This window comes from Terrapene carolina, unplaced genomic scaffold (assembly GCF_002925995.2).
Source record: "Terrapene carolina triunguis isolate 2854851 unplaced genomic scaffold, T_m_triunguis-2.0 Scaffold68, whole genome shotgun sequence".
Classification (NCBI taxonomy): domain Eukaryota; kingdom Metazoa; phylum Chordata; order Testudines; family Emydidae; genus Terrapene; species Terrapene triunguis.
This window is the reverse complement of record NW_020664419.1, coordinates 36,318,078-36,329,884: the sequence shown is the minus strand read 5'-3', so window position 1 is coordinate 36,329,884 and position 11,807 is coordinate 36,318,078. Positions and strand designations below refer to the sequence as shown.

Genomic DNA, 11,807 nt, shown 5'->3' with positions numbered 1-11,807 from the left:
TAAATCCACTTGTCTGGGGATTGCCCTTCTCCAAAGAAAAAAAATGTTTGAAAGAGAGATGAATGTGGGTAATTTGGATTGTAAATATTTAAAGGCAGGGACAGGGAGACAACTCTTGGTTCCAGTGAAGTAATGGCAAAACTATTAATTTCAATTAGATCAGGATTTGGCTCAGTGGGACAGATTTACAGCTGCTATAAATTGCCATAGTAATATTGACTTCCACAATGCTACACTGATTTACACCAGCTGAGAATCTGGCCCATTGTTTTTACCGTGTTTCCCCGAAAATAAGACAGTGTCTTATATTAATTTTTGCTCCCAAATATGCGCTAGGTCTTATTTTCAGGGGAGGTCTTATTTTTCCTGGAGCTTCGGGGCCTTATATTCCGGGGTGGCCTTATTATCGGGGAGGTCTTATTTTCGGGGGATGTCTTATATTACAGCGAGAGGCAAAACTGGAAGTAGGTCTTATTTTCGGGGGATGTCTTATTTTCGGGGAAACAGGGAACTTTGTCTGTAAAGCATCATATACATTTTGGCTCTCAAGTACTACAGTTGCAAATGCCTTAGAAATACCTCAACACATTTCTAATACTGTGTAAAGAACAAATAATGCCCCTTCTCTTATGTTTTGCAGACAATATTGAACTAGGAGATCTCCACAGTAGCCTCTTACATCATGAGAATACTGTTTGAAAGTGAGATACTATTACATATTATCCAATTGGCTCAGCTCACAGTGTGGCTACAGATTACATTTATTTGGAGTTCCACATTTGCAATGAAACCAGCCCAACCACTAGTTTTCCAGAGAAAACCTTTTATAGCTGCCTGGAATGCACCCACAGATCAATGCTCACTGAAATATAACATAACTCTGAACCTGAAAATGTTCCATGTGATTGGAAGCCCACTGGCCAGAGCAAGAGGGCAGAATGTGACTATATTTTATGTGAATAGACTGGGATACTACCCATGGTACACATCGCAGGAAATCCCTGTAAATGGTGGCCTACCTCAAAACTTCAGCTTGCAAACTCATCTGGAAAAAGCTGGCCAAGACATTCAATATTACATTCCTGCTGAGGACTTTAAAGGATTAGCTGTCATAGACTGGGAATACTGGAGGCCTCAGTGGGCACGCAACTGGAACACAAAAGATATTTACAGGCGAAAGTCACGGAAGCTCATTTCTGAAATGCAAGGCAATATTTCAACAAATGACATTGAAAATTTGGCCAAACTCTCCTTTGAAGAAAGCGCAAAGGCTTTCATGAAGGAGACAATTGAGCTAGGGATTAAAAGCAGACCTCTGGGGCTCTGGGGATACTATTTATACCCTGATTGCCACAATTATAATTTTCATGACCAGGACTACACTGGTTCCTGCCCAGAGAGTGAAGTTTTGAGGAACAATGAACTTTCCTGGCTCTGGGATAGCAGTGCAGCTCTGTATCCTTCCATTGGCATCAAGAAAACCCTTGGAAACAGTGAAAACATATTACGTTTCTCACAATTTAGGGTGACTGAGTCCATGAGGATCTCCTCCATGACATCTCATGATTATGCTCTGCCTGTGTTTGTCTATACTAGACTAAGTTACCGAGATGATCCTTTATTATTTCTTTCTAAGGTAAGCCAACGTTAGGAGTTATGGAGGCTGTTTAACAGATCTAATCATCATTATTGCAGAGATGCTTTGTATATTTGTAAAGGCTTGTATATGGGTCTACTCTGCTGATTAATGTTTAAATGACTACATGTTTTTAAAACAGCCAAAGTTCAGCAGTAAACATTCAATCTGAAATACACTTTAAAAAAAAAAATCTGCAGTGCAGTGGACAGAACTTTGTCCAATAAAATATATTACCTCAGCCACTATGTATCTCTAACATTTTTGTAATGTATATATTTTTCTCCAGTTCAGCACTGTGCTATATTCCTGTCTGGATATGACAAAGCTAGAGAATTTTTACAGATTTTACTTAGCTGGAATGCAAATGGTTAATAAATTAACACAAAATGCTTTTCTTCTGCAAAGCACTATACAGCTATTAACTAATTCTCATAGCTGTTAGGTAGGTATTATTCGCCTTTTACAGGAGAGAAACTGAGGAGGAGATGTTAAGCAACTTGCCCAGTACCATATAGGTAGTCTATATGGGAGCTGGGTTTCAAACTTGGGAATTGCTACCCCAGGTCCCAACCCTGCGAAGACTTAGTCAAGTGCCTAACTTTAAGCATGTGAGCAGTCCCATTGAAGCCAGTAGGACTACATCCTTAAAGTGAAACGTGTGTATGTGTTTGCAGGATCAGGGCCTTAAATGAGACCATTCTTCTCTTTTGGGTTCAGAGATCCTCTCAGAAAAAGATAATATTCTTCTTTTTAATAACAAACGTAATCTTCTTGTAACAGCTCTGGCTGAACTCCACATTATCGACAGCCACCAGGTTGCTGTATTAGACTCAAACCTTGGCTCCCACAGGTTTTTAAGCTTACTGAGTCTGAGCAGTATCCAGACACTGGCTGTATGTTACACTGTCCCAGTGCATGTCACTCACCACACTGGGCTGGCACTTCCTGCTGGCTGTCTTGGGGATTAGCTCAACGCTGACACCACCACCAGCAGTCTGCACACCGTCATCCAATCTCTGCCATCAGCCTGCAGCCCCTCTTGCAGCCTCAGGAGTCGCAGCATCCTCTTCTGTGTCACTGTCTGTGATCCCCCCTTCTGGGGGAGTTTAACTTCTAGTCCAGTCACTTCCCCAGTGGCTGAGGTAGGGGAGCTAGACCCTGGGTCCCGACATTGTAGATGGCAGCCAGGTGTTGCCTCCCTTCCAACTCCTCAGTATATTTTCCTGGGCCACTTCCCCGCGGCCCCAGCACCTTCTTTGCCCTTACCTCAGGGCCTCAGCATGCCAGTCCTAGCAGCCAGCCAGGAGCTACCTCTCACTCCCCTGTTCCTGCCCTGCGCTCCTCTGTCCAGAGTGCTAGTTTCCTTCTACCTGCAAGGCATCCAGTCCTCCCTCCTTGAGCTCCCAGGAGTAATTGACCCCACTCTGCCCTGCAACTCTTTTTATATGGGCCTGCCGGGCCTTGATTGGCTGCTCCTCACAGCCCCTCCTCTATTGGCTGTTTCTTGCACAGCCTCCCTAGGGTTCTATCAACCCCCTACAGGCTAGTGTGAAGCCAACACCCCATCACACAAGCCTTTCAGAAAGACAAGGTGGGCGAGATAATATTTCATTTTACCATCTTCTGTTGGTGAGTTAGACAAGCTCTTCTTCACGTCTGGGAAATGTACTCAGCGTGTCACAGCTAAATAATTTAGCATATCTATTTTATCTTGTTTTTAGCTGAGACACTCTAAGTACCTCTCCCAGACCTGAAGAAGAGCTCTGTGTAGTTTGAAAGCTTGTCTCTCTCACTAACAGAAGTTGGCCCAATAAAAGATATGCCTCACCTACCTTGTCTCTCTAATATCCTGGGGCTGACATGGCTACAACTACACGTCATAAAGCCTTTCAGGCATATTCCCAAGGAACACAGTCCAAGGCTTGTACACCTTCTTGGGATGTGGGACCTCACAGCCTAACTCTGCTAGGCCACCAAGACCAATATGGCCCTCCCGAGTCTCCCCAGTGGCTCACATGCTGTCTCCAGAGCTTTACCCTCATGGGTACACTGGGTCCCTTTGGGGACATTGACAGTTAAAGCAAGTAACACACAGACTTTGCAAAGGAACTTCTGAAACATACACCTTACTGATAGGTAAGCACAAGAGATATATAGGTCTGTAGAAAAATAAACACCTGCACATAAGACTCTCCCTCAGTTTCCTTACCCTTCTTTGTAAAGTGCTTTGAGATCTATTGATGAAAAGTGCTATATGAGAACTAGGTATTATTATTAGTCAGCATCTTTCAGGGAACCCAGGATCTGCCTGCACCCCCACTCCTTCTGCCTAGTCTTGCCTTCTGGTTTTGGTCTCCTCTTATAGTGAGTCTCCCTCTAAACAGAAGCTCCTAACATCTTAACTCTTCAGGTACTTCCCCTGCAGTTTTTCATTCTCCGTCCAATCCTCAATGTATTGTGGCCTTCAACATCCCCAATGTTTGTTACAGCCTGTAGGAGTCATTAGCAAGTCAATAGCCTTTGGCTGGTAGTCTCCATTGTTCTACTAGGGCCAGGCTATTCAATTGTTAATGGACCTTAATGTCTGTTCCATTTAGGGATAGATCCCCAGGTGCAACATTCCCTCCCTTTGATACCAGAGGGATGATGTAAGGATACAGTGGAAGACATTGATGAGGTTATAAACATAAAATCAGAATGGAATTTATAAATTCACATAGATTCCCAAATTGTCATACTTTCTCTTTTATTTAAGTTATACAATGCCAGTCTTCTTCCTCCTTGAATTTGCAGTCCATTCATGATAACTGCTAATCTTATATGAAGGCCTGAATGAGTTCACACTGAAAAAAAGCGAGGACAATGCATGACCTTGGACTTGGAATTACATCTTTCTAAATCTGACAAAGACTGGAATTGATTGGTGTACAGAAGTGGCTGCTTCTCCCTAGTTTTTAGCCAAGATTTATTAGCTGAACTCTTTAAGGAGTTTTCATGTAAAAAAAAAATCTCAGGACTTTTAGAAAATGTACTACACTATGTAGTAAATAATTAATACTATACCATTGCCAACATAAATGAAAATAAAATTATTTTCCCTGGTTTGATTGTTCACTTGAAAAATTCAGTAATTCCCCCATCACCATGCCAGCAATTACATTTGCAAGGATCTATTTAATGATATTTATTAATTATCTTTGTATCCAGAAAATTAAGGCTTGTGGGCAAACAATTTCTCAAAAAGAATCTTCTTTAAATTTTGTTTCATATTTATCTACATAGACTTTGCACCACTCTCCTGCCATCAGAAACAGAAAGTCTTTCTCTTGACGTTCCACCCAAGAAATATTCCCTAGATGAGCCTGATCCTGCAGTCCTAATGGGTTAAAGCAAAACCTTGGATCCAAACATCCCAAGACTTTGGAATGTTCCAGATCTGAGATACAATTTTACATCATGAGTCCACCCCTATTTCAATAGCATTTTAGATCTTTACAGAAATTATGGACCAGATCTATTGAAGTCCATAAAGCTATGTCTATTTACACCCACTGAGGAGCTGGCCCTTTGTGAGCTAGCACTGTGACACATACTACAAAATGAGAGGTGAATGCAATAAAAAGTATGCACAGTGTTTTCAATAAAATATCAAGAAGATTCTATTTTTGTCTGGACTAGAAATCCATATAGTCCCGTGAGTTTTGTATAACACTTACATTTTGTTTAACACTAACACTTGCCTGGCTTTAATAACCACAAACTGTGAAAGCAATAAATTAGACTGACAGTGATGTCTTTATTGTTTTCACTGTAGCAAGATCTTATTAGCACTATTGGAGAGAGTGCTGCCTTGGGAGCTTCAGGAATTGTTATTTGGGGAGATATGAATTTAACGTCATCAGAGGTAAGTCAGTGCCATAATGCTAATTCAAATGTACTAGCACAGCATATATCTTCATTCCATTATATGAACAACATTTTCCAAATACATCAATTCCTTTGAGTTCTGAATTCCAGCTGGTGTGATAGCTCATAAAGTCCCCTTAGCCACCCAATCAAGATCATGATGGAATGGTGGGGATTCGGGTGCGGGTGGCTCGTTGGGGTGGTCCAGTGGCACAGGGAGTGGGGCTCATAAGGGCGGGCGGTTTCTGGGTGCAGGAGGGTAAGGTTCAGAGAGAGGGTCTGGGTTTGAGGGGGTCTGAATCCACAGGAGTTGGGTGGATGCGGGAGAAGCTCCCTGTAAAGTAATCCCTCCCCCTGCAGCTGAGGAGTGATGGGTGCAGGAAGCATGGAGGGGAGTTTACAGAGCTTCCTACAGCCAGGGGAGAAATTTGGGGGTGGGTCTGACACGGCCCCGGATGCTGTGCAGGGGAAGAGGACTAACAGCTGAAACTGGCTCAGGATAGGAGCCACCAGCTGGGTCTTCCCCAGTCCCGCCCTCTGCCCCACAGTGATTTACATCTCTACTGGCTGCCCTGGGCACCCGAAACATACTGCTGGGGAGGGTCGCATGACCGCTCTTGTGGCATCCCTTTGCTTCCCCATCAAAAAATCATTTTTCTGTGGGGAAGCAAAGAAATCTGCAGGGGACATAAATTCTGCGCACGTGCAGTGGCACAGAATTCCCCCAGGAGTAAAGTAGATATGCTCAACTGTCAGTATTGAAATCAATTTCTGAAGCCAATTATTTGAACACAGAGCTGTGGCTCCAATCAAATTAAAAGATCTTAATGAGACACTATCAGGTTATTTTTTAAAACAAAAACAAACAAACTCTTAGTGTATATATCTAGTACTATTTTAGATAGTCAACATAATTTCAATTTTAATAATCTAATTCTAGCTCCAATTGTAAAGCTTTTTGTTTACATTTTACATATTTCTCAGTTTGAACAAAGAATACAGACTAGTGAGTTTCTCTTCAGCTAAGTTGTTTTCTCTGCTATTTACAGGGCAACTGTACAAAGGTGAAACAATTTGTTGCTACTGAATTAGGGATCTACATCATCAATGTGACCAAAGCAGCAGAGGTGTGCAGCAAGCATCTTTGTCAGAATAACGGGCGATGTATACGAAGAAAATGGAAAGCCCTGGATTACCTTCATTTGAATCCTAAAAACTTCAAAATAGAAGCTTCAGAGGACCAAGAATTTACAGTGAGAGGAGAAGCATCAAGTACTGACCTGGAAGTAATGTCACAGAAATTCATCTGTCACTGTTATCAGAGCTATGAAGGAGCTGATTGCCGGAAAGTTCAGACTTCAAATAAGCAACCTGGAAGTTCTGCAGATTTCCTCTTACCCAGAACATTAGTAATGATAAGTCTGCTTTCTTTGCCTTTCTATTTTCTGAGTGTTAACTTGTGAATAATCATACTGAATAGGGTCTTTCTAGACTCCATAGGTTCAGAGGAACAACTTTGATAAGAGAGATTATGGCAATACTCCATTGTCTTTTAAAAATCAAGTGAGATATTGTAGCAATGAAAACACTATTAGAGTGCTACCTATAATCAATCAACACAGAATCGGGCACCTTTTTTTGGCTTGGAAGAGACCTTAAGTATGTTCTACCCAGCATAGTAGGACCAGGTGTTAAATGTTATTTTAAATTCCGTATCTATATTATACTACATGTCAAGATTTACATTCTGCTGACAAATTTATGCATCACTAGAAACCCTAATTCATCTTCTTGCTCACTAGCAGGAACTAGCAACTCCCTTCCTGCTTCTCAACTCACATCATGCCCAAATAGACCTCTCCCCATTGTCCTGACCCATCCTAGAATATTCCCCTTCTCCTTGTATAATACACTTCCCTCCAGCCAGGCCATTTCCCCCTGCTGTCTTTTGCTTCCCAGTGCAAAAGAAAGGCCAGGAATTGGCTACAGAAGATGGGCTATGTCAAGGGGCAGACTGGGAGGGAAAATTGAGGGATGTTTTCAGCAAAGAAGGTATGTTGTGGTATTCACTTTTCCAAAACATTCTAACCTGCCCTGCCTCCCAGAGTCCAGAAACTCTCCTTCCGTCCTAGCACACACATCTCTTGTGCCTATTCAAAAACTTCTGGAAAATGGCCTGTCTTCACAGTATTGCATGTGTGGATATTAACAGTTTTCTTAGGGTTAAGTGTAGAAATGTGGATTTATTTGAATGGAGCAATTACAATCTATTTGGTTTCTTCTTCATGCATTCTTAAAAATATACACACAATAAATTATGTCATTACACAGCAAGCAAGGTACTGGAAAGAAGGATGGTCCAGTGGTTAGGGGCTAGCCAGCAAAACAGGAGATGGAGGTTCAACTGCTTGCGTTGCCACAAATGCTTTGTGTGGCCTAGGGTAAAATCAATTAGGTGCAGAGCCTCAAAGGTATTTAGGCTCCTAACTGCCATTGAAATAGAGGAATCTGTGCCTCTATTCCCCATCTGTAGAATATTTTAATGCTGCCCTATCTCACATGGGTGTTGTCAGGATAAACCTTTAAAAAAAAAAAAAAAAAAAAAAAAAAAAAAAAAAAAAAAAAAAAAAAACAAAAAAAAAAAAAAAAAAAAAAAAAAAAAAAAAAAAAAAAAAAAAAAAGGGATTGTGAGGCACTCAGCTCCTTTGGTAATGGAGGCCATTTAAGTGCCATAGAAAATCTGTGACAGAACTGTTTTACTCCTTTGTTGAATGAAATATGTCAAAACCCATTGAAGGAGGCCAAAAAACAGACAAGCAAGACTTGTATTTAAGACTACATTTTACAAACACAGATGAAATGAAGAATATTTCTTTTAATAAATGAGTGCAGAAGAACTGCCAAGAACTTTTTAAAGCAATTTTTTTTTGCTAGCAACTAGAAAAGATAGAAAAAAAAATGTGGAATAGTTTTCACATCAGCAAATGCAATGGTGTCAAAATCAAAATGTTTTGTGGGAATTTATCAATTTCAACAAAATTTTCCCCAGTAAAGTGTTGAAACTAATAATTTTGACATTCTTTTTTCATTTTGATAATGTTGACATGTTTCATTTCAATAAGGTAAAAATGTTTCATTTTGACAATTTTCTTTCATTTTGACTTTATTATTATATGTTAGGTATTAATTAATGTTTTATATTATTTTGTAATGTTTCAGCATTGTCTAAATGAAACACTTCAGTATTATTGAAAAAAAATGATTTGACGTTTCCAAATAATTTTTTTTCAGAAGTTTCATTCTGTGGTACATTTTCAAATTTCAACTTTTTGTTCTGATTAGGAACAAAAACAATTTTTGACATGTTGAGATGGAAATTCCATTTTCTGGCCACCTCCCATGTAAAGGTCTTTAAAAAAGAATTGTGCAGACTCCATTAGTATTTGTTAAAAATTTGTGAGTGAGGCTGGTTTTACTCAATAATCTAAAGTGACTCCATTAGCGAGAAAGCTCTTGTGCACATTCACATCACTTTACTCTTCAGTGCAGGGAATCTACACTGCATGATACAATTGCTGAACCCAGACCTCACAGCCATGTTAATGCATCCATATTGCTCTACGCAGACCTTCCAACTTGGGTCTGCGGCTTGACATCCACACTGTAAAATGGCATGGCTTGGATCCAGGTCACACTGGAACTTGGGCTTTGACCCACCTTTCTAGCCAGGTCCTAGGACCTGGGTCCTGAGTGCCTGCTGACCCAAGTCAGACTGATTTGTGTGTGGACAGAAGAGGGGTTTGGGTTCAAAGCTGAGTCAGAGCCCAGACTTAGTGTGCAGTGTAGATATGCAATTACAGTTTGTACAGCACCCAGGACAATGGAGCTCTGACCTTAATCTTGTTTCTATTGTAAAACAAGGTGACAAAAGCAAGGAAATTCATGATTAAATCTGCTTCTCTACCTTCAACTAACCTTGTTATGTCCAAGGATTGCAATAAATACTATATAGCACAGAATGTCTCCTAATAACGCCTGAGTAGCATTTAGTTAAATCTTAGCTTTGACTTTTCTTGCTTTCTGGTTTGTATTACACCCTCAATGCTACTATAATAAATAAGAATTACACTGGGCACTTTCAGTCAGGTCTTGACTCTTTTACAAATCTATTTAAACCGAGCTCCTACCCGTGAGATGTTGCGATGTGCCTAGGTATTGCAGCACATACTGCACGGTACGCTAGGGAATGTCACCTAATGATGTTTGGAAGGCACACACAGTTAAAGACAGATTAATTTCCTGTTTCCTTGATTTGTCACACCTGTTTTACTGCTATTAATATTTCAATGTTTCTGTTAAGAACACTTACAAAAATATGGCATTTAATCATGCTGTAGCTACTGTCTGTGATGAAGAAATATTTACATGTTCTAAAGTTACAATAGGGCACAGTGATGGTTTCCACCATTAGCCACCAGTTTATAAACAAATAATATACAACCTCAATGTTCTCAGTTTAGAAGTGTGTTAGCTTTTTTTAAGCATGCATTGACCCATGAGTGGGGAACCAGACTACCCATATTCTCTTCTATACCATCTGTCATTCTGAATGTATTTCTTTCAAAATATCCTGTAGCCTTGAAGCTGAAGACTGGAAAAACAACTGTAATCTGTGGCATTAATGCTGAATTTCTTAAGAATGTGGAGCCACACCTCTTAGCATGTCTGAACAAAACTACAGATACTAGGAGGACTCGGAACAAAGTTTCTCTTTACTGGCACAGGTGCAATAATTTTTCCTTTCTTTCAAAGCAAACCATAGGTGCATTGTGCTGCTCTCTTCCCTTGACTGAGAATCTTTGGAGTAATCTAAACAAATTCTTCTAATGCCCCCCCCCACTTCAAAATTCCAGAGAAAAATACACATGTCCAAGGAAAGGAAGCGGTTTCCTCTTATGTGACATCACCATTAGTGGAGATTTCCAACCATGGTAGCTCATTCTGTATGAGCCTCTGCTAATCTCCGTGTGAATGAATAGGCCTTTTGATCCACCCAAGATATTACATCATCCATCCAAGATCTTCTTTTTCTGCCTCGTTTTCTTTTGCCATCAAATTTCTCTTCCAGTGCCCAGAAACATGAAACTCCTACTGAACCCCTTAAAATATGCCCAGCAAATCGAATGTTTTGTTTCATAAAATCTGACTAGTGTTTGCTGAGATCCAATTATCTCCACTACTTTTTCACCGGTTACGTGGTCTATTCATGACATTTTCAGAATTATTCTATACAATCCTTCGACTTATGGTGTTACTTTCTTTATTATCTATTGTTTGAATGTCCAGGTTTCAAAGCTGTAATTTAACACAGAAGAGCTTTATCCAAGCTTCAAGGAAAATCAAAGCACTTACTTATAATACCTTAGATAGCTAAAGAATTAAGTGCAGGATTGTATAACATACTGCAAAAACTGAATTTTAAAAAGATATCAGAGAAAAATCTGTCACTGCTTCAGCATCTCCATAATTGGGAACAGTGTTAATGGGCCAGATCTTTAACTGGTGTAAATCAGCGTGGAGCCCTTGACATCAATGTGCCACTGAGACTGTGTGTAAGGATGGGATTATGGAGTCCACTCTAAAACACTAACTGTGGCAGGAGGTTACCCAGCTATACGCACAATTTCCATTCTTCTGGCTGGAACAGAGCTCTAGGTGCTTCTGAGAAGGGCAGGATGAGGCAGTCCCTCTCTCCTCTAATCGCCCCTCTCTTGAGGGCAAATCCTAAGCTTGTGTAAATTCTGGTGTAAGTTTACACCAGCTGATGCTCTGCCCCTCGGTCTCTAGCCTGATGATTTCCCTTTAGGCAGTACTCAAAGATCTTAGGCCCAGATCCACAAAGGTACTTGGACACTGCAAGCTCAACTTTGGGTGCCTAAGGCCCAGATCCATAAAGATCCCTGAGATTTAAGTACCTAAAGGTAGGTCTACACTGCAATAATAGTCTCACGGTGCCCAATCTCAGAGTTTACGTCAGTTGACTTGGGCTCACAGAACTCAGACTGCAAGGCTAAAATTAGCAGTGTAGGTGTTCTGGCCTGGGCTGAAAACCTGGTGAGGGTGATTCGGTCTGAGACCCTGAGCCAGAACATCCACACTGCTACTTTTTGCCCTGCAACATGAGTCTTGTGAGCATGAGTCAATTGACCCAGGCTCTGAGATTTGGTGCCATGGATTTTCTTTGCAATGTAGACACATCCAG

General features: G+C 40.7%; 1 protein-coding gene across 1 annotated transcript; it reads left to right on the top strand.

Annotated features, from left to right (window-relative positions):
* The first annotated feature begins 682 nt into the window (after positions 1-682).
* On the top strand, positions 683-7,008 carry LOC112116946 (hyaluronidase 4). Its single transcript, XM_024214719.2, has 3 exons — positions 683-1,636; positions 5,454-5,543; positions 6,595-7,008. Exons 1-3 carry the CDS (start codon positions 683-685, stop codon positions 7,006-7,008), a joined length of 1,458 nt encoding a protein of 485 aa, XP_024070487.2.
* The last annotated feature ends 4,799 nt before the right edge of the window (positions 7,009-11,807 follow it).

Bases quoted from the DNA above. Each gene is read 5' to 3' on its own strand.
- LOC112116946 (XM_024214719.2), top strand. From the start codon at position 683: ATGAGAATACTGTTTGAAAGTGAGATACTATTACATATTATCCAATTG. The intron at 1,637-5,453 runs GTAAGCCAACGT...TTTTCACTGTAG, and splicing joins CTTTATTATTTCTTTCTAAG to CAAGATCTTATTAGCACTAT. The intron at 5,544-6,594 runs GTAAGTCAGTGC...TGCTATTTACAG, and splicing joins TGAATTTAACGTCATCAGAG to GGCAACTGTACAAAGGTGAA.